Below are 20,937 nucleotides of genomic sequence, written 5' to 3' on the forward strand. Positions count from 1 at the left end.
CTTAAATTTAGCTTCATAAAACCTGCAGAAACCCTGTTTAAGTCATTCTCATTTCTCGCAAACATGCCTCCTTTCTATGGAATTGAGGCTCATTATAGATAGCGCTTCATTCACAAAACTCTGTGCTCTTTGCCTGGTGCAATAACAACGCATTATTACCGCTTGAGGAAAGCAGATGGTAAACCAAATTTTTTTACATTTTTGTTTGTGTACATTACTATTAATCATGGCTGCTGTAATTCTTCAAATAATAATCAAATGATGCAGAAGAGCGTTATAACTTGCATTTATCCACATCCAGTGGACTTTTGGCATGTTCAAAACGATTCCAGTGTCTGGATCACAGTAGTTAAGTGATGCTGTACAGTCCAGATCATTTGCACCGTTTAAATTGCGTTCAGCACAGATTTTGTGGGCGCTTTTGCACCATTGCCTGATCTGCAGAAATCCTTTAGTGAATCGGGCAGCGGGCACTACACCAGCACAGACAGCGTGTGTAATTAAACAACGCTTGTAACGGGCACAACTCATTCTTAGTGAATTCACCCCTGAATGACTTTCAAATATTTGATGTAATGAACGCCCCCTTAAATGTTGGAATTGATTCGGTGCGCCCCCTTTTGTGTCTGTGCTATGTGCTGCATGGATTGCATATATGGTTTTTGCACTCCTGTATAGGCGGGCAACAGATTTGCACAACAAGCCTGAGAATCGTTTCACTTTCAGAGTGACTAAAGAGAGTATTTTCTTTCCTCTCCTGAGACTGAAATGTCCTTCAGCTTGTCTCGCAGCTCTGATAAAATGACCACTGGTGCTGTTCTGAAGTCATTTCCCATGATTCATACTCTGGATGATCAGATCTTTAGTTGTTTATTTCAAGCTTTATTTTGGAATCAGGAAACATTCTCTGTCACATGATGTTTCATGTTACTGGACGTCCTGACGAGGAAATCCTGTTATAAAAGTCTTCGGGCTAAATGAACTGGATTCACAAACTCCCATTAAAACTCGGCGGTTCAGTCTTAAGCAGTTCAGTATAATTTTATGTCAAAATTAATGTTTTGGTTTGAATCTGCGTCATTAATGTGTTCATGTATGGGATTCAAAAGAAAAATATTTCACACTGGTTGGTTTAAAGTCTCAGTGAAGTGGCTTGAACATCTCGCCCCTTTTTTAAAAATAGCCTATTGGCTTTAGTTTAAATCCACACACACATGGTGCTCTTGTCGGCACCAGTTACCAGAAATACCCAGAACCGATCTCAATACCGGCCTGCTTTTCCACTGACTTGTGAACCGAACGATGATCTAACTAACGTTATTCCATAACCAGCCCACAAATGCACACAGCTCATTGCGGTCTTTGTTTACAACGACCTTGAAGCCGTTGTGCAAGTCCAGTGCATATAAATGAGAAACAAGCGAGTAAAAGATCACAACATTTCAATGTTTCGAATCACAATACACTAAATATAAAGAATAAAGAACACAGAACACTTAGGCCATGTCCACACTAATACTTTATCATTTGAAAACATCTTTTTATCTACATTTTGGCCTTCTGTCCACACTGAGATGGAGCTTTTGTCGACCCTTTATGAAAATTGTGAATTCTTTGCAAATTTGAGGCAAACTTGCTGCAGATTCGCCACTGATAATTTTCACATGCAAATGCGCTTTGCGGCAAACTTGTGGCAAATTTTCCATTGTTGCCAAAGGTTTACCGGAGGTTTCCCACTACCGGCAAAGAGCTGCAAACGTCTGGCAAACATTTGTGGCGAATCAAAAGCTCATTTGCATGTGAAAATAACAAGCGGCAAATTTGCGGTTCGTTTAAAATTTTTGTAAGCAGTGTGAACTTTTTGAAAACGCTCTCCGAAGTGGATACATTTGAAAACGCCGTCTTCACATTGTAGTGTGGACAGGGAAAACAGAGATATTCTAAAACGATTACGTACTTGTTGTCATGTGATGCAGTCATGTGATTCATGCAATCAAGGTGGCGGCCCACATTGTAGTGGCGTTATTCTGCCTGTTATTCACCTTGATAGCATTTTTAAAGATAAATGTTACTTTGTACAACCTTCAAATTGCATTCCTTCAAAGACGACGGGAACTTTACTCGGAATTGCTGTCCGGCGACAAAACGTGGACAATTGCGTTTCAGACCATATATGGAAATGATGCAGGGCAGCGCTTCTTATGTTTTTATTCGAGGAAATTTAAGTGTTTTCGTACGTTTCACTGTGGACGAGCAACTTTTGTAAGACATTTTAAAACGGCAGTGAAGATGGAGAGTGTTTCGAAAACGGCATTTAAAATTTTATACGGATTAATGTGGACATAGCGTTACTCGTGTTGTACATCCCATGATACCTCTGAAAAGTGCCTACATTAAAAAATATGAAGAAACTCCAGCCACTTGTTCCGATGGAAGTATTCAGTCATTCACAATACAAATTTAATTTGAGAGTTTTTAAGTAAAAAATGTTAATCTTAAACATTTGCAGTTTTTTTCCCCCTACTATTTTAACCTGTTTTTTGCAATGAAAATAGCCATAGAAGGTGGCATGGCATTAAGAAACAAACAAACAAACAAACAATCGTTCACAATAAGACCAGTAACATGCATTACGAAAATAATAGGGTAAATTTTGTGGCTGTTCAGTTTAAATTTGATAAATCTGTGAAACACAATATGCAGCAGTATGCCATAAGAATCATTCTGCATATAAAACTCCATTTGTGTGGAAAGGTCAGAGGTCATCTGCTGTTGTTTTACACACGTCTGTTTGTTTTGACTAAGATAATTTGGGTTTTATATTTTTAAATGCTGCTATTGTTTTTAATTATTAAGTTCACTTAAATAGTCATGTGGTACAAACTTGGACACGTGCATATAGATAAAATTCATTTTTAGACAAAGGAGCCAAACTATAGAAAGTGTAATGACAACGGACCCTTTTCACAGACTGTGATGAATTATTTCCTGATTTTTTTAGCAGCATAAAAGGTTTAATATAAATTAGGAATGTACCGATACTGGTATTGGTATTGGGTCCGATACCGCACTCATGTACTTGTTCCTGTGCTCGAAAAAATGCTTCGATACCAAAAAAGATTCCATTTGACTTTTGAATGTCATTGCGTCAACATTCAGCGCACAAATTAAAATCATATTATGTACTAGTGTGATTATTAAACTGCAAAGGCTATAAGTATATAGTCTGCATGTGCTGTGCCCTTCAAAATGAATGTGTGGAGTCGGTGTAGTGCCAACACAAAGACACAAAATGTTCATACATTTTAGAGATCCTTATCTCATAGACGGAAAAAACCATCATGAGTGTTGCGCGCTTTGTTTGTAGCAGATGACAGCTAGCAGAGCGCTAATTCTCTATGTTGCACACAGCACATACAGACTACATATTTATTGAATGAAATAGCAGCCTTTTGTGGTTTAATAATCACATTGGGTCGGGGGGGCCTGGGTAGCTCAGCGAGTATTGACGCTGACTATCACCCTTGGAGTCACGAGCTCGAATCCAGGGTGTGCTAAGTGACTCCAGCCAGGTCTCCTAACCAACCAAATTGGCCCGGTTGCTAGGGAGGATAGAGTCACATGGGGTAACCTCCTTGTGGTCATGATTGGTGGTTCTCGCTCTCAATGGGGCATGTGGTAAGTTGTGCGTGGATCGTGGAGAGTAGCATGAGCCTCCACATGCTGTGAGTCTCCGTGGTGTCATGCACAACGAGTCACGTGATAAGATGCGCGGATTGACGGTCTCAGAAGCGGAGGCAACTGAGACTTGTCCTCCGCCACCCGGATTGAGGTGAGTAACCGTACCACCACGAGGACCTACTAAGTAGTGGGAATTGGGCATTCCAAATTGGGAGAAAAGCGGATAAATAAATACATAATTAAAAACAATCACATTGGGTCACGTAGCGACCGGCTATTCTCGAATTGAGAAGCTATCGTCAAAAACACAAAGAAATGGAAAGGGCATCAAAATAAAAGCATCCTCCAAAATAAAAGCTCAATTTATATGAAAAAAGTATGACATAAATAGATCACTACTGTATAGCTATGTAATATGCACAGTCCACTGCACCACCGAGCCACAACATTGACAATCACCAAAGGGACATACCAAGCAGAGAGCAATCACAACCAGTCATCGTAGTCACCATAATCAACTTTGTATTCATGTAACTTTACAACAAAATGAAAATCAAAATTTGATTGGTGAAAAGCCCAGCAATAGTAAGCACAATGCAAAGAACTCCATAACAACAGAAATGTTAAATGTATGATTTGTGGAGGTGGTGATTCGAATCCACAACCTCAGAACTTTGACCAGACACCGGGCCACTCAGTTGACATGTCAGGCTGATGGTAAAGACACATGTCAAGGTTAGAGTCAGCACACAAGTGTGAATTATCTTTTGAACTATAGGCGGCGCTGTCTCAAAACGGCTCAGGTATCCTCAGCACATGATGTAGATGATGCATTCAAATCTGACAATGCTTTTAAAAGATATACAACTTTTTAATCAATTTAAATATGGAATATTGAAGCAGGAATTATGCAGTGTAGTCCAGCCTGCAGTAGTAGTAAGCACAACAGGAAGACTCAGAGGTCAACAGAAGCACAATTTTTAAAAGTGCACTTTGCTGGACTCGAACTCACAACCTTTTGAGCCATATCCCAATGCTTTAACCACTGGGTCACTCAGTTGCCACATCTCATCGATGCCAAAGACACATTCCAAGCTGCGAGCAAAAACAATAGCTGAGAATGTCTTGATTATAATGCTAAGTGGTTTTGAATTCAAGCAGGAATTATTCAATGTTGTACAGTCTATGTAGTATTAAGCACAACATGAAGACTCAGAGGTCAACAGAATAAAACATTTTTAAATTATTCTTTGCTGGACTTGAACTCTAACCACTATCACTCAGTTGACACATCTCATCCATGGCAAAGAGACTTGCTGTGTTTAGAGTCAGCACACAAGCGTGGATTATCTTTTGAGACAGCGCCACCTATAGTTCAAATCTGCTCGGGTATCCTCAGGACATGATGTAGATGATGCATTCCAATCTTCTTTTGAATGTGACAATGATTTTAAAAGATATATAACTTTTAATAAAATTAAAAATGGCACAAAGACAGTATGTCTGACATAGGAAAAATGTCCCAATATCGTTGAAATCCTCATGACCCAAGGAGTCCATAGACACCAACCTCATGATTTTATGACATACAGTTCAAAAGTTACTGCAAAAAAAGCTTTTGACCCTTAGGTGGCGCTTTCTCCAAACTTTGCATGTACCCTCAGATCATGGTCCTGATGAAGCATACCAAGTTTCTTTTCGATAGGACAAAGCATTGCTGAGATACAGCCTCAAATCCATTTTCTCATTGACCTCGTTAAATTTTGTGGTGCCGTAACTTTTGAACCAAGGCAAAAATCAAAATTCTGTATTATCATTTCTGTGCGGCTTGGTCTGGAAAATATTTCAAGACATGTTTGGACAAATTGGACAAAGTTTGAAGGACGTGAAACTTTTTAACTGTTAACATCATAATCCAAGATGGCCAAAATTCTGTATTATTCATGCTGTGCGGCTCGGTCTGGAGATTATTTTGAGCCATTTTGTGTGCAAATCAGGCAAAGTTTGAAAAAATTGTGAATGACATAATCCAAGATGGCGGTCACTGTAATGGGCGGAGTTTTAATGTAAGGGGTTAATTTGAATCATCAAGAGGAGAGTAATCAGACAAACAGTGTTATCTCGAAGACAAACGGTTCAAAAGATATGCACAAAAGAAAAGTGCATTTTTGACATGGTAGTGGCACTATGGAGTATGTCCTAGAGACCCCAAATTCGGTATGGGGGCGATTCATGACCACCTCTATCAGTGTGCCAAATGTAATCATTTTCCTATGTATGGTTCTATGGGTTGCCATACACTCCCATTGGGGAGGAATAATAATAATAATAATACTAACGAAAACAATAGGTGCCACAGCACCTTTGGTGCTTGGCCCCTTATCAATAATAATTATCTTATATTTAAGCAATATATCACATCTGTGATGCTCTGTTGTGCAGCACTTTATTTGACAAAAATAAGTCCAATGCTGTATTTTGGAATTTGCTGTGAGATTCTGTATTAAAGCACTTCATTTTATAAAAATGATCAAAAATAATACATTATTATGTTGAAAATGAATTATAGAAGTTTACTCCCTTTAGTTTACTTCCACACCAGACCCACAAATGTGAAAAAAGTCCATTTTGAAATTGTCTTCATAAATAAGTGGTTTAAGCTGCGTGTGTTTGTGTTTAGGTCTTATGGACGAGCACCAAAGATGATCTATCTGGAAGCCAATTTTGTCCAGTTTAAAGAGGAACTGCTTCCTAAAGAGGGGAATAAAGCACTGCTCACATTCCCATTCCTGCACATCTACTGGACGGACTGCTGCGTGAGTCACAGACATTTAAAAACTAAAAATACTAGCGTAATTCACACTGTGAAGTATATACTGCATACTACATTTGGAAAGGTTTTAGACAAATGTAGTCAAAGTTTACATTCAGTGCATACTTTCTTTCATAATTAGTTGCCAGTATGCCATTCTGAACAAACCACACGATTAATTTGCTGTTGCATTCAGAGTCAGTGTTTATAATGTGTTTATGTGTGTGTATCAGGACACAGAGGCGTATAAAGCATCGGTTAAAGAGGACATGCAGCGCTGGCAGGGCGTCCTGCGTCATCACGGCACAGTCGATTGGCTCATCGTGGTGGTGGAGGGCGACAACAAGAAAAAGAACAAAACTAACATCCTGCCTCGCACCTCCATCGTCGACAAGATCCGCAATGACTTCTGTAACAAGCAGAGTGACAGGTGAGCCGCTGAAACCCGACTCCTGCGCTGAAATAGCTCTTAATCCCAGCATGCTCAGCTGCTGTTGACGTGATTGAGATCTGTGCCCCACATTTAGTGCTGTTGTTAATTGTATATACGCTTCTAAATGTCTAATGTACGTGTCTCTTCATAAGACTGCAGAGACTCTAAATGAACAAATCCAGTTTTGTTTCTTGTTTGACAGAGTTACTAAATGGCAGTTTAGTGTTTTATTTTAAACTGATATTAAAGACAAAAGCCAAAATGTTTTCTTCGATTCTCAGCCTTATCGATGGCTAGTTTGCATGTTGTCTTTTGAGATATTTATGAGTGAATTGTGAGTAAATATTGTGTTAAATATTTCAGCGATCTGATTTGCTGTAATTGAATCAGTCTTCTCTCTGGATATTGACATCTGCCAGTTAAAAACACGTATCGGTGGACAGCTTTTCATGAAGTTTCTTCTCGGTCAGGTGTGTGGCTCTGTCGGACCCTCTGAAGGAGTCGTCTCGATCGCAGGAGTCGTGGAGTTCGTTCCTCACTAAACTGCGCACGCTGCTGCTCATGTCCTTCACCAGGAATCTGGGTCGCTTTGAGGATGAGATGAGAACACTACGAGAGAAACGCACAGAGCCCGGCTGGAGCTTCTGCGACTACTTCATGGTCCAGGTGTGTCATTGGCTGAGGAAGCTGTCAATCAAAAGAGTCTCAGACTTGACTGTTTGATCATTGGTAAAACTCATTCTCTGTGTTGTTCAGGAGGAGTTGGCGTTTGTCTTCGAGATGTTGCAGCAGTTTGAAGACGCTCTGGTGCAGTATGATGAATTAGACGCTCTTTTCACACAGTATGTGCTGAACTTCGGCGCTGGAGGTAAAATGTCATTTGTATTTTAATAGCTTGTGTTGTTCAGCTTGATCTCAAATGATCTGAATTATGATTGTGTGTTTTCTGTGTTCAGATGGCGCTAACTGGCTGGGCTCATTCTGTCAGCCGGTGCGGAGCTGGAACGGACTGTTGTTACGTCGACCCATCGATATGGAGAAACGCGAGCTGATTCAGCGAGGAGAGGCCAGTCTGCTGGACCTGCGCAGTTATCTGTTCTCACGTCAGTGCACACTGCTCATCTTCCTGCAGAGACCCTGGGAAGTGACGACACGAGCACTCGAACTGCTGCACAACTGCGTACAAGAGCTGCAACTGCTCGAGGTGTGTGTCTGTCTGTCTGTCTATCTTTCTATTTTCTGTCTGTCCATCTGTCTGTCTGTGTGCGTGTGTGTGCGTCTGTCTATTATCGGTCTGTCTGCCTGTCTCTATTTCTGTCTGTCTGTCTGTGTGCATGTGTGTGTGTCTGTCTATTATCTGTCTGTCTTTCTATTATGTGTCTGTCTCTCTATCTGTCTGTCTGTCTGTCTGTGTGTCTGTCTCTTTCTATCTGTTTCTCTTTCTGTCTGTCTTGTCTCTCTTTCTATCTGTCTGTCTGTCTATTATATGTCTGTCTTTCTGTCTATCTGTCTCTCTGTCTGTGTGTCTGTCTCTTTCTATCTTTCTGTCTTTGTCTGTGTGTCTGTCTCTTTCTATCTGTCTGTGTGTCTGTCTCTTTCTATCTTTCTGTCTCTTTCTATCTTTGTCTTTCTGTCTGTCTCTTTCTATCTTTGTCTTTCTGTCTGTGTCTGTCTCTTTCTATCTGTCTGTCTTTCTGTCTGTGTCTGTCTCTTTCTATCTGTCTGTCTTTCTGTCTGTGTGTCTGTCTCTTTCCATCTGTCTGTCTTTCTGTCTGTGTCTGTCTCTTTCTATCTGTCTGTCTTTCTGTCTGTGTGTCTGTCTCTTTCCATCTGTCTGTCTTTCTGTCTGTGTGTCTGTCTCTTTCCATCTGTATGTCTTTCTGTCTGTGTGTCTGTCTCTTTCTATCTGTCTGTCTTTCTGTCTGTGTGTCTGTCTCTTTATATCTTTCTGTCTCTTTCTGTCTTTCTGTCTGTCTCTTTCTATCTGTCTGTCTATCTGTCTCTCTGTCTGTGTGTCTGTCTCTTTCTATCTTTCTGTCTATCTTTCTATCTGTCTGTGTGTCTGTCTCTTTCTATCTGTCTGTCTGTGTCTGTCTCTTTCTATCTTTCTGTCTTTCTGTCTGTCTCTTTCTATCTGTCTGTCTTTCTGTCTTTCTGTCTGTCTCTTTCTATCTGTCTGTCTTTCTGTCTGTGTGTCTGTCTCTTTCTATCTGTCTGTGTGTCTGTCTCTTTCTATCTGTCTATCTTTCTGTCTTTCTGTCTGTCTCTTTCTATCTGTCTGTCTTTCTGTCTGTGTGTCTGTCTCTTTCTATCTGTCTGTGTGTCTGTCTCTTTCTATCTGTCTGTGTGTCTGTCTCTTTCTATCTTTGTCTTTCTGTCTGTCTCTTTCTATCTTTGTCTTTCTGTCTCTTTCTATCTGTCTGTCTTTCTGTCTGTGTGTCTGTCTCTTTCTATCTGTCTGTCTTTCTGTCTGTGTGTCTATCTCTTTCTATCTGTTTCTCTGTCTGTCTCTCTATCTGTCTGTCTATTATATGTCTGTCTTTCTATATGTCTGTCTTTCTGTCTCTTTCTATCTGTCTGTCTTTCTGTCTGTGTGTCTGTCTCTTTCCATCTGTCTGTCTTTCTGTCTGTGTGTCTGTCTCTTTCTATCTATCTGTCTTTCTGTCTGTGTGTCTGTCTCTTTCTATCTTTCTGTCTCTTTCTATCTTTCTGTCTTTCTGTCTGTCTCTTTCTATCTGTCTGTCTATCTGTCTCTCTGTCTGTGTGTCTGTCTCTTTCTATCTTTCTGTCTATCTTTCTATCTGTCTGTGTGTCTCTCTTTCTATCTTTCTGTCTCTTTCTGTCTTTCTGTCTGTCTCTTTCTATCTGTCTGTCTTTCTGTCTGTGTGTCTGTCTCTTTATATCTGTCTGTCTCTTTCTATCTGTTTCTCTTTCTGTCTGTCTGTCTCTCTATCTGTCTGTCTATTATATGTCTGTCTTTCTGTCTCTTTCTATCTGTCTGTGTGTCTGTCTCTTTCTATCTGTATGTCTTTCTGTCTGTCTGTCTCTCTTTCTATTATCTGTCTGTCTGTCCATCTGTTTATCTGTCTGTATGTCTTTCAGTCTGTCTGTCTTTTTGTCTGTCTGTCTGTCTGTCTTTGTCTGTCGTTCTATTATCTTTGTCTTTCTATAATCTGACTTTTTATCTGTCTTGTCTTTCTTTCTATCTGTCCATCTGTCTGCTGTGCGTGTCTGTCTGTCTGTCTTTCTATAAGTCTATCTGCCTATCTGTGTGTCTGTTTCTCTTTCTATTACCTGTCTGTCTTTCTGTCTGTCCATCTGTCTGTCTCTTTTTCTATCTGTCTGTCTGTCTGTCTTTCTTTTATCTGTCCATTTGTCATTCTATTATCTGTCTGTATGTCCATTTGTTTATCTGTCTGTCCATCTGTCAGTCTGTCTTTCTATCTGCCTGTCCATCGTTCTATCTGTCTGTCCATCTGTCTTTGTCGTTTTATTATCTTTCTGTCTTTCTATAATCTGACTGTTTGTCTGTCTGTCTATATTTCTATCTATCTAAGAAAAAGTATGTGAACCCTTTGGAATTGGCTGGTTTTCTGCATTAATTGGTTATCAAATGTGATCTCATCTTCATCAGTCACAAGTAAACAAGACAAACACAATGTGCTTAAGCCAACAACACACAAACAATTATAATCTTTCATGTCTTTATTGAACATCACATTAAACATTCACAGTGTAGGTTGGAAAATGTATGTGACCCCTCATTAGAGTCAGGAATTGGCAAACCTGGCATCCCATTACTAAAACGAGAACAGAGTTGGGGGTTAGAGCTACTTTGACTTATAAAAAGCACTCAAACATTTTGAGTTTGCTATCAAATGAAGCATCTGCTGTCGTGCACCATGCCTCACAAAAAAGAGATCTCAGAAGACCTACGATCAAGAATCGTTGCTTTGCATAAAGCTGGAGAGGGTTACAAAGTTACCTCGAAGAGATTAGATATTCATCTGTCCACAGTTAGACAAATTGTCTATAAATGGAGATGATTTAGTACTATAGGTACTCTCACTAGAAGTGGCCGTCCAGCCAAGATGACTCAAAGGACACACCGAAAACCCTAGAGTGACAGATAAAGACTTGAAGGAATCATTGGAACTGGTTAACATCTCTGTTCATGAGTCTACTATACGGAAAACATTAAACAGGTATGGTGTCCATGAAAGGACATCATGAAGGAAGCCGCTGCTTTCCAACAAAAACATTTCTGTGCATCTAAAGTTTGCCAAAGACCACCTTGACACTCAACAACACTACTGGGAAAATGTTTTGTGGACTGATGAAACTATGGTTGAATTGTTTGGGAAAAACACGCAGCACTATGTATGGTGTAAAAAGGGCACCGCATACCGACATGAAAACATCATCCCAACGGTGAAGTACGGTGGGGGGAGCATCATGATTTGGGGCTGCTTTGCTGCTTCGGGGCCTGGACCACTTGCCATCATCGAGGGGAAAAATGAATTCCCAAGTTTATCAAGATATCCTACAGGATAATATCAGGGTGACTGTGTGTCAGCGGAAACTCAGAAGATGTTGGGTGATGCAGCAGGACAATGACCCTAAACATCAAAGTAAATCCACTACAGAAATAGAAAATCCACCTTTTGGAGTGTCCCAGTCAGAGTCCAGACCTTAACCCAAAAGAGATGCTGTGAAATGACCTTAAGAAAGTCATTCACACCAGACATCCTAAGAATATGTCTGAGCTGAAGCAGTTCTGTAAGGAAGAATGGTCTAAAATTCCTTCTGAACGTTGTGCAGGTCTAATCCGCAGATACAGGAAACACTTGGTTGAGGTTATTGCTGCCAAAGGAGGATCGACCAGTTATTCAATCCAAGGGTTCACTTACTTTTTCCACAGCACTGTGAATGTTTAATGGGATGTGTTCAATAAAGACATGAAAGATTATACATGTGTGTGTGTTGTTATCTTAAGCACATTGTGTTTGTCTATACTTGTGACTTTGATGAAGATGAGATCACATTTTATGACCAATTCATGCAGAAAACCCGTTATTTCCAAAGGGTTCTTGCAACTGTATCTGGTTGTCTATCTTTTTGTCTGTCTTTGTGTGTCTTTCTGTCCATTTAATCTGTCTGTTCGTTCTTCTATTTGTCTGTTGCTTTTGTTTTGTTTGTTCGGTTCATTACAGTATTTTACTTCAGTTCACTCAAGTTCAGATTTGTTAGTGTGATGTAGAGTGGTAGGTATCAGTGATGTTGTTTGTGTTGTAGGTGTCAGTGGTCAGCGGAGCCTTGGACTGTTGGGTGTTTCTCAGTTGTCTGGAGGTGTTGCACAGAATCGAGGGCTGCTGTGACCGCACTCAACTGGATGCAAACTTCTCACACACTGTTGGCCTCTGGACTTATGCTACTGAGAAGGTAATATACACACACACACACACACACACACACACACACACACACATAAACAAATAGCGAACTTCTACATGTATTATATTACTTAAAGTATTAGTTCACCCAGAAATTAAAATTCAGTCATTGTTTACTCACCCCTGTGTTGTTATAACTTTATATGACTTTCTTTTTTTTTTTCTTAACACAAAGGGAGAAATTGTGTAGAAATGTTGTGCTCAGTGATGTCATACAATGGCAGTTTATGGTGACCACCTCTTCAAGCTTCAAAAGAACACAAAAGTATAATTCAGAAGTCTAATAAATTATTCCATGAGACTCATGATTGTTATGAAAGCATACGATAAGATTTGTTGAGAAGCAAACTGAAATCTAATGTATTATTTAGTGATACAACACAGCTGCACACAAAACAGAGAACATAACTTACTAAACATGTCTGAAGAGTTTGTAGTCGAAAAATTTATGCATTTCTATGTCCAGCCTTATTTTTTGAAAGTTTTTGGACCGGTGCCGGAGTTATCCACACGATGCCAAAAATAGAAAACAAGCGATCGATAGAATGTACCGTTGCTCATCACTGCTGGTTAGGACAAAAAACTTTGATTACCACAGAAATATACCTTTTATCACACGTTGTTTGCCGTCAGATTAGGACACAGTGTGACTGTGGGGTCCTGTAGCCTCCTCTATGTTTCTGTTTGATGTCCGAGTACTTCGTTCAAAAAAATAAGGCTGGGCATAGAAATGCATCAATTCTTCGACTACAAACTCTTCAGACATGTTTAGTAAGTTCTGTTCTCTGTTTTGTGTAGCTGTGTTGTGTTCTGTTGTCACTATCACTGTGGAGGACCTGTTTTTAGATAAAATGAGTTTTCGCTTGAACGCCCCAATGTCATGAGGGGTCTGCGTGAACTGTTGCTCTCGTGTCCTATCATGAACACACACAGGAGATCAACGGTCAGTGAACATTTTCAGTAAATAATACATTAGATTTCAGTTTGTCTCACATCAAATCTTATCGTATGCTTTCATAACAATCATGAGTCTCATGAATAATTTATTAGACTTCTGAATTATACTTTTGTGTTCTTTTGAAGCTTGAAGAGGTGGTCACCATAAACTGCCATTGTATGACATCACTGAGCACAACATTTTTACACAATTTCTCCCTTTGTGTTCAGAAAAAGAAAGAAAGTCATATAGAGTTATAACAACACAGGGGTGAGTAAACAATGACTGAAGTGTCATTTTTGGATGAACTAATCCTTTAAGGTGGCAAAAGTTATTTTGTTTCGTAATAGTCAGCCCATATGTTAATCATTGTTTTCAGCTGAAGTCTCTGGGTGATCTGTGTGGTCTGGTGTCAGAGAACGGCCCAAACTCTGAAGACCTGAACAAAACCGTCGACCTGTTGGCCGGTCTGGGAGCAGAGAGACCCGAAACAGGTAACTGACAACAAAGAAACACCATCACTGCATTTGCACGAACACAGTCTGTCTAGTTTGAGTCTCGGTTGAAAATCTTATTCAGTGTCTCTCTTGTATCAGCAAACAGCCTTCAGAGTCCATATAAAAAACTCAAGGAGTCATTGTCATCTGTAGAAGCATTTGAGAAACAGTATCTGGTGAGAGTTTATCTTTTATAATCTTTATTTTAGTGCTTTGATTACATGGTTTATTATTGTTAACTATGTTCAGAAAACATCAGTCAGTGTCTCGTTCTCTGTATATGTGTGTGTCTGATTAGGAGCTGTCTCATGCTGCTATGGAGATGTACAGGGCGATCGGGCGACTGCGTTCAGCTCGACTACTGGGGAAGAGTCTGGCTGAGTTCTACATGTGAGCATCATTTTCCCACTAATAGGAACACACAAGTATTTTGCAACTGGGAGATGTGTTAAAATTATTACGATTGATCATGTGTGTGTTTGTGCACACTGTGCAGGAGGAAGGGTGACCCTCAGAGTGCTGAGAACTTCCTGCAGGATTCTCTGAAGTCATACATGTCGGAGAGCTGGAATTTACCGCTCACACACACACGCCGACAGATCGCCGACTGTCAGAAGCAACTACAGAAGATGGACGAGTATCCTTTACTTATCATCAAACATGTCATCAGTTCTTTATACTGTCCTGACACTGTAAAAACCTACCTGAGAGTTCCTGTGGTCAATTTGGGTGCGTATTTCTTTAACTGTTTCTATAGATACCTGCAGACCAGTGCTCTTCTCGCCAGTGATGCCAACCTGAGTGACGAGGAGAGAACACACTTCTGCAAAGAGATCCTGACCTTTGCCAGCCAGACCCCAGAGGGCAAAGGTGAGGAGGTCAACAGCAGGGTCAAATCTGTGTTCTGTGTGAACACTGAAGGAATTGCTTGTAGTGTGGGTTTATATATCTTTGTAAAAGTTTGTAAAAACAGAAGAAAATTACTGTTTTCATCAACTAAACACTGAGATAAAAAAAATCACCTCGAAAGCCTGAAACAAGAACGTCATGGTCGGTTTAATGATTGGATGCTCTTTTTTTTTTTTTTTTTTTTTTTTTTTTTTTTTTGTGCGGATCTATCTTAAAAATACATTCAAATGCAATTCACACGAAACAATTACTTGAATACACCTCTACATCAATTCAGGTGGTGAAACCAACATGCCGTTTTGTTGTCATGTGACCAATAAAAATAATAATCTCAGTTGCCTCCGTGTCTGAGAACGTCAGTCCGTGCATCTTATCATGTGTCTTTTTGAGCGTGTTACCACGGAGACATAGTGCGTGTGGAGGCTTCACGCTATTCTCCGTGGCATCCACGCACAACTCACCACGCACCCCACCGAGAGCGAGAACCACATTATAGCGACCACGAGGAGGTTACCCCATGTGACTCTACCCTCCTTAGCAACCGGGCAAATTTGGTTGCTTAGGAGACCTGGCTGGAGTCACTCAGCACACCCTGGATTCAAACTCGCGACTCCAGGGGTGGTAGTCAATGTCAATACTCGCTGAGCTACCTAGGCCCCCCTTTGTTCATTCTTTAAGAAGTATCAAAACTTTCATAACTTTGGACTACCCTCTCCTGCCCCACTTCAGCTTGTCCTATGTGTGTGTGTGTGCTTCACTAAATGGTTTATCGCCCTCTTGTGGTCTCCCAATGCAATTACGCCAGACTGATAAGCAGAGGCCGGTAGAGTGAATTGGAAAGCACACAAATTGGGCATCTTATTTGTCGGCTAATTTTAATATATCAATGCCTCAAAAATATATTGATAAAATAACGTGATGATCAATAATCGATATATCTATATTTTATGACATCCCTAAAGAAAAAAATTGTAATTATTTTTTTTTTACTTTAAAAATGTTATTTGAAATTAATGAATAAATCATGTATATTCATGCACATTCAAGGTGCATGGAAAGTATTTTAATACCTTTTGCTTGATGGTTACACTACTTGACATTTTTAAAGTAATTAAATATATATATATATATATATATATATATATATATATATATATATATATATATATATATATATTTTTTTTTTTTTTTTTTTTTTTTTTTTTTTTTAAATGTATGAAATGTATGAAAAAATGTATGAAACCAACATGCTGATTTTCTTTGTAAATGCATTTATGCCGGCTTTTGGCACATTAAAATTAAATTGAGTGATGACAAATGAAATGGTCAGTAATTTTTAAAAATACTGGTTCATGAAACAAATAGTTTGAAAGAACCATCTCATATCATCATTTTTACTGTATATGTTACTGACTATATGTGTATTGTCTTCCCTCACAGATCGTGTCGCTCTCAGCATGAGTTCGTTTACGCAGCTGCAGGAGTTCCGTTTTCACCCGGCCTCTGCGCTCATTCACGTTGGCGCCACCCTGCAGCTGGAGTTGCGTTTGTGCAGTCTGATGCCCCTGGCCGTGCACGTGGAGCAGCTTGCTGCCAGCATACACTTCACACTGGAGCAGCCCGGGACAGTGGCACAGAAACGCTCTGGTCAGAGTGCAGATGGTACCGTCACGTTCCCGACAGTGAGTCCGGTGTCCGCGCCGCCGCCGCTCGAACTCTGCGAGATCCAGGAACACAGTCCATCTGATAACGCGCTCAACTCCGCCGGTGTGATCTGTAAGAACATGCATCTGCTAATAGGCCACCATGACAGCACCACATCCCTGGATATGCCCACCACAGCGCCATCTGCTGTTTTTATGGAAGATGGCGCTCAGATGCTGAAGACTAATGATGTCACTCTTTTGCCTGGCAACAACAGCATCATTTTTACTGCACCGGTGAGAAGATTGTTTTAATTTGATCAGATAATAAGTAGACAATTAAATAATTAAATGAATCGTTAAATATTTCAGTAAATCGTAAATACATCATTAAACATTTTATAAACTATTAAATCATAATATCCATCCATTTTTTTATTTATCATTAGCTTTAAGTTCATTTTTCACCACAAGCTTTGCGTCTTTTCATTTTCAGGGTTACAGTTAACGGTGTTTCACCTTTCAAAATACATTTCCGTTCACACAGGACTTATTTTTGCCTCCATTTGCGCTGTTTTGGAATTGTTTTTCTACGTAAACGTTTAGATTTTACTGCATCTCGTGCCATGAGCCCAGCTTTTTGAGACGTGTCAAGTTAAAATAACCATATCTCGAGACGCTTGCATGATGTACCATTCATTGAGCTGCATCTAGCCTTTTTAACACTAGAACGCATTCTGTGTGAACGGACCCTTTAAATGTAATAAATTAAAAAAAAAAGAAACGCTTGTGCAAAAAAGAAAATCAACCCAAAGCTAATAATGTTAAAAATGGATGCAAAGCTAGTAAAATTAAATACATGGAGCACATTTGTTTATTTATTTAGTGATTTAATGATTAAGTTAATGACTTTATTGTTGTAAATTATTTTAATATGATTTTATTTAAATATTAACGATTTATCACTAAAGATTTAATTGAGAAATTTGGCCCTCTACATGGACTGCAACTATTATTTAATTGTTAAAAAATATTTGACAGCAAATTTTGTCGGTTTTGTTAGTGATGTCACTTTACAGTAGTAACATTTATTTCCATGAAAAACAATTTATAGACTTCAGTTGTGCATGATGTGGAATAACATACTTTTTTTGGTAAATACAAGAAATAAAATGAGCTTTCATATCTAATTAATCACTTAATTGAAGAAATAATTGACAGTAATTAGGGATGCACCAATATGCCAACTTTTTGCCAATTTTAACACAAAACGACATCAGGGTTCCCGTGAGTCCTTAAAGTCTTAAAATGTCTGAAATTCAGTTTTCAAAATGTAAGGCCTTAAAAAGTCTTAAATATCTTCAATTGTGTAACAAAAGTCTTTTCGGCTTGTTCATAGTTAAAAGTACCACGTTATGCACCAAACCTTCATTTCTTTCTGGTTAATATTAGAAATTAGATTTCTTTGTCTGCATCAGTCACAAGTACGGAAAGACTAAGAACATTAACACATATATCAATTTTAAAAACTATCGGCTGATTAATCGGTTATCACCTTCCAACACCTTATTATTGTATCAGCAATATCCAGTATCAGTCGACCTCTAAATTGTATGTTTTGATAGATTGGTACATGAGCCAATTTTAATATGATATTGTATGGGCATATGGTCTTCATTTTATTTGTTTAAAAAGTCTTAAATTTGATTTTAAAATGTGTGCAGTGACTTTGTATAGGCCAATACCAATATTTTGCCACTTACTCATCTTATTTTCTAAGTATATTAGGGATGTACCACTGGTATCGATACCAGCTCATGTACTTGTACTCCTAAAAATGCCCTGATACCAAAAACCGATGCCATCTAATGTACGAATGTCATTCCATAAATATTCAGCACACAAATTAAAATCATGTTATATCCTAGTGTGATTATTAAACCACAAAGGCTGCAATTTAATGAGATAAATATATAGTGTGCATGTGCTGCTCGCTTCAAAATGAATGTGTGGAGTCGTGTTGTGCCAACACAAAGTGTTTATACCTTTTAGAGATCCTTGTATCATACACGGAAAACACCGTCATGAGCATCACACGCTCTGTTTGTAGCAGATGACAGCGAGCAGAGCGCCAATTCACTATGTAGCACATACAGACTACATGTTTAATTAAACAGCAGCCTTTTGCAGTTTAATAATCACATTGGGTCACGTTGCGACCTGGTTTTCCTGAAGTGAGAAGCTACCATCAGAAACATATAATTCTAATGCTTTTATTTTTCTCAGAGTCAGAAGCCGGGCACATACACTCTTCGGCAGCTGTGTGCCACAGTCGGGCAAGTTCAGTTTGTTCTGCCTCATATTTACCCTGTAGTGCAGTATGAGGTTTACTCACAGGAACCACAGCTCACCATCCAACCCCTCACAGGTCAGTCCAGCTGTCAATCATTCTCTTCTGTCAATCAACACGTTTCACATAATAATAAGCTGTTCATTGTATCTGAATTACTCGTATAAAGAGCCAGTTGAATTGAAGACTTGACCTGACCCTTTCTGGTTTCCCAGACAACCTGTTGGCCGGGTTACCTCAGCAGGTGAAATTCACCATCTTAACGGGTCACTACACAGTGAAGAAGGGTGATGCGCTTCAGTTGAGCAACACTGACTCGATGCCGGTGCTGCACTGCGCCACATGTACCGCACGCATCCTGAGCAGCACTGGAGGTGAGAGGTCACGGGGTCACACATAACACCCTTAAACAACCTAGTGTCTATACAGGTAACAGTGACTCATCTGTCAGTTCGTAAAACATTGAAAAACACACTGACAGTATGTATTAGCACGTTAACTACAAAATATCTTGAGATTAATCGTGTATTGACAGCCGTAGTTCTGTTCATCAAAGTGTTTGTAAACAAGCACCTTTGGCATCATTTCAGTCACAAATGTTACAGAGGTTGAGAATCACTGGTTCACATGGAGCAAACTAATCATACAGGATTTACATAAGTTACCAGAAGTTTATCTGCTGTAAAGAAGAGATGTTGGGCAGAACATTACGGACTGATAGTTTCAGTCACCATTCCCTTTCATTGCATCCTTTTCTTTTTTCAATCAATTAACTTGAATGGTGACTGAGACTAAATGGAGAGTAAATGACTGAATTAAAATTTTGGGTGAACTATTCCTTTCACATTTACCTGTTGTACAGGAATACTGTTTTAATATGTGTCGAAATAAATTGTTTAATCATCGTCTCTCTCATGTCTCACATTCGTCTCAGAGCTGGTGGGTGAAAGCGCTCTGTCCATTCAGTCATCTGAGAAGGTGACAAGCATCTCTCTTCCTGTGATTCCACCCTATCACACGCTGGAGTTCCTGCTCGACGTGCTGTGTCATATCCCATCATGCCCTGCGCGAATGGAGAGCGAACGGCTCACAAACGGCGAGATAAGTCATCGCTCGCGCAGCAGAACGAGGTTTAACAGCGGAAAGACCTTCATAGACCAGAAGGTTTGAGATGTTTAAACTGCAAAAACGACTTAGAATTCAGAATTATTATAGGGCGCAACTGTCTGGTTTTGAAAGTAAAAATCCCATTTATTTTCTCCATAGGTTAATTCATTTTTAACGATAACTTATAAATGTATAAAGACATTTGAACTGTGAGCTCTGAGGTTGTTTATCAAAGGTATATTTCATTCCACATTATTTCAACTTAATTGTTAATAAATCTTGTTTATTAGCAGAATTCCAGGTGAAGAACTACACTACCCACAATCCTAAAGAGAAATCCACCAATCAGAGAATCACGTCAAAAGAGCTCTGCAGCTCCGCCCACTCCCATGATGCACTGTGAATGACGTAATCGAGTAGCTCTCCCTACACTCTCAAACTACTTGAATATTTTGTAATAAACTTTAAATATATTGTTTCTATACTTATAATCAACAACTTTAATAGTTTTAGATTTTTTATAGTTTTCAATTCAATGACATCATTCGCAGTGCATCATGGGATTGTAGTTCATTCCCTCATTAAAGATGTCAAGTACACCGTCTTGTATCTTTGTCTTTTTGTCTAATCTTCAAATACTTTTTTGCTTCAAATGAAAGTTTGTAATGTTGTGATTCACCTCGGGTTTATTAAATCCATATGGAAAAAATGCCTACGGAACACAGGTTGAAAAAAAGTGGGCGGGCACTGTTGAGCTCATTAACATATGACTGCCCCCATCAACCCCTATTCAGTATTTAGCAACCTGGTATGCAATGCAAAGATGTTAGCTAGTCATAACATATTTAATTTTCATATATGCGTCTTAAAGGTACAGTAGCAAAAATTAAATATGATTTTTTTATTTTATTTCTTAAATGTGTGTATTTGTGTGCATGTATTATTGTGAATGAGTTGTTGTGTGTGTTTGTTTTAGGTGTCTGTTGATTGCCCCTGGTCCATTTACTCAACTCTAGTCTCTCTCACGTTCCACGTGCCCTTTAAAGTCAAACACACTCTGCTGTCTGCAGGACGCAGGTAAACACCCCTCACAACACACGACACCCAAGCACACT

General features: G+C 39.3%; 1 protein-coding gene across 2 annotated transcripts in view; it reads left to right on the forward strand.

Moving 5' to 3' along the window:
* LOC127426467 (trafficking protein particle complex subunit 10-like) overlaps positions 1-20,937 on the forward strand; it is a 42,181-nt gene that overhangs the window by 10,314 nt on the left and 10,930 nt on the right. For both annotated transcript variants that reach the window (XM_051673303.1, XM_051673304.1), the window contains 16 exons: positions 6,362-6,497; positions 6,727-6,923; positions 7,397-7,592; positions 7,683-7,794; positions 7,883-8,130; positions 12,222-12,368; positions 13,696-13,810; positions 13,913-13,989; positions 14,112-14,203; positions 14,310-14,450; positions 14,571-14,683; positions 16,163-16,662; positions 18,652-18,793; positions 18,931-19,089; positions 19,650-19,879; positions 20,799-20,899. In XM_051673303.1, the coding sequence (XP_051529263.1) occupies positions 6,362-6,497; positions 6,727-6,923; positions 7,397-7,592; positions 7,683-7,794; positions 7,883-8,130; positions 12,222-12,368; positions 13,696-13,810; positions 13,913-13,989; positions 14,112-14,203; positions 14,310-14,450; positions 14,571-14,683; positions 16,163-16,662; positions 18,652-18,793; positions 18,931-19,089; positions 19,650-19,879; positions 20,799-20,899 (2,706 nt within the window). The remainder of the gene's footprint in view (positions 1-6,361; positions 6,498-6,726; positions 6,924-7,396; positions 7,593-7,682; positions 7,795-7,882; positions 8,131-12,221; positions 12,369-13,695; positions 13,811-13,912; positions 13,990-14,111; positions 14,204-14,309; positions 14,451-14,570; positions 14,684-16,162; positions 16,663-18,651; positions 18,794-18,930; positions 19,090-19,649; positions 19,880-20,798; positions 20,900-20,937) is intronic.

This window comes from Myxocyprinus asiaticus, chromosome 35 (genome assembly GCF_019703515.2).
Source record: "Myxocyprinus asiaticus isolate MX2 ecotype Aquarium Trade chromosome 35, UBuf_Myxa_2, whole genome shotgun sequence".
In the NCBI taxonomy this organism is placed as follows: Eukaryota; Metazoa; Chordata; class Actinopteri; order Cypriniformes; family Catostomidae; genus Myxocyprinus; species Myxocyprinus asiaticus.